Below are 2,053 nucleotides of genomic sequence, written 5' to 3' on the forward strand. Positions count from 1 at the left end.
CAGATGCAGGCAGTTATCTTCGCTTCCATATCCCATGTCCTGGTAAGCGGTTTCCGGCTTGGACTACTCGCTTTTGGTGTCTGGCTGGTCCTCGCGACTTCTCGGGCCTCCGGTCCTTTGTCTCCCACGCAGACGGTGAACTGTACGTTATCACCTTCGCGAGGGAGACGTCTTTGTAGGGACCGTTTTAGTCCGGAGTAGTGTACAAAAACATCAGTTTTTGTGCTGGAGTCGCTGATGAAACCGAAGCCACGTTTGTAGTTGTACCATTTGAACTGGCCTTGATGCTGCTGGCTTGCCATCTCGAGAGAGACAGGCCTGTAGGCAAAGCAGTATATATACAATACAGGTGGATCACGTCGCGGTGCGCTGGAAAGTGGAGTGCGCTGATTGGTCTCTTCCAGGTGGCCTCCCAGTAGCTGAGATGGTGAGCTGCGCCGCTGCGCGGGATAGGCAGACAAATCCCTCTCTGTGGTTCGTGGTTTTCTCCTCTGTGGTGATGTATGCTGCCTCGACTGTTTTCCTATCCCTCTTCTTTAATCCTTTGCGTAGGGTCGTCGCTCCTACCCAGTTTGGTAAGTGGCCTTTGTCCCGGGCGTGCACCACTAGCGAGTTAGAGGTCCTGTGGTGGCGCATGTCATTTTTATGTTCATATATCCTCTTCTTTAGTCCTCGCCCTGTTTCGCCAATATAAGACGACGAACATCCACTGCACGGTATCTTGTAGATAACGCTGTCCTCGTTTTCTGCTCGTTATCTACAAGATTTCCTTTCAGTCCTCCATAAATCTCTACTTTCCATAGCAGTCTCATGTGAGGTACCTTGTCAAAACCTTTCTTTAAATCCAAATATACACAGTCCATCCATCCCTCTCTCTCTTGTATTTTGTCAACCACTCTTGAATAAAAGCTCAGTGGATTTGTTACACATGACCTCCCTTTCCTGAAGCCAAATTGATGATCCGATAATAACTTATGATCCTCCAGGAACCGTATCCAATATTTCTTTATCACCATCTCACAAATCTTACCGACCACACTTGTTAGAGACACAGGTCTATAGTTAAGAGGCTCTTCCTTACTGCCTCCCTTATAAATGGGCACCACTTCAGCTCTCTTCCACTCTACTGGTACTTCCCCTGTTTCTAATGAACACCTTATGATATCATATAATGGATCAATCAATTCTTCTCTACACTCCTTCAATAATTTTCCTGAAACTTCATCTGGTCCCATCGCTTTATCATCTTTAAGTTCCTCCAACATTTTATATAACTCCTTTTAGGTATCTTAATGTCATCCATGTGCACATTTCCTTGTACATTCTGTGGCTTTACAAACATTGTTTCTTCAGTAAATACTTGCTGAAACCTATTATTTAGCAATTCCGCTATATTCTTAGGGTCATCTACTATCCCTTGCTCTCCTTTTAATCTTTCAATGGACTCTCTCTTTTAAGTTTACCATTTATGAACCTGTAAAACAATTTTGGATGTTCCTTACTCTTGTCTACAATATCTTTTCAAATTTTCTTTCTTCCTCCTCCTTACCCTCACATACTCATTTCTCTATAATTCTCCTTATTTAGTATATTCCTGCTCTTTTCCATTTTTCCAAGCCACATCTCTCTTTTCCTTAGCCTTAACACAAGTTGCATTAAACCAATCCTTTCTTCCTTCCTCTCTCGGTTTATACTTTGGTACAAATTTCATAACTCCTTCTTTATAATATTTCATAAAAATCTCATATTTCTTTTGCACTTCTCTGATTTGTAACATCTCCTCCCAATCTAATTTTCTGAAATAATTTTCAAACTTTCTGTGTCCATCTTTCTATAATTCAATCTACCACTCCTGTATGTCTCGTCCTTCCTTCGCTGTGTTGTTGCTATCTGCATTTCCATAACCACATGATCACTCTTTCCCAAAGGACACTTGTATTGTATATCTCCACATAGGTACACTTCTCTTGTTAACACCAAATCCAGTCTAGCCGGTTCATCATCTCCTCTATATCTAGTATTTTCCTTCACCCTCTGTTCCATCATATTTTCC

At 42.2% G+C, this 2,053-nt stretch overlaps 1 protein-coding gene across 1 annotated transcript in view; it reads right to left on the minus strand.

The window, feature by feature from the left end:
* Positions 1-302, minus strand: part of LOC123502061 (Y-box-binding protein 2-A-like) — an 876-nt gene extending 574 nt beyond the window's left edge. The window contains exon 1 of the mRNA XM_045251214.1: positions 1-302. This exon is cut by the window's left edge and continues 574 nt beyond it. Within this exon, the coding sequence (XP_045107149.1) occupies positions 1-302 (302 nt within the window).
* Between the last annotated feature and the right edge of the window lie 1,751 nt (positions 303-2,053).

This window comes from Portunus trituberculatus, chromosome 10 (assembly GCF_017591435.1).
Source record: "Portunus trituberculatus isolate SZX2019 chromosome 10, ASM1759143v1, whole genome shotgun sequence".
NCBI classification, from domain to species: Eukaryota; Metazoa; Arthropoda; class Malacostraca; order Decapoda; family Portunidae; genus Portunus; species Portunus trituberculatus.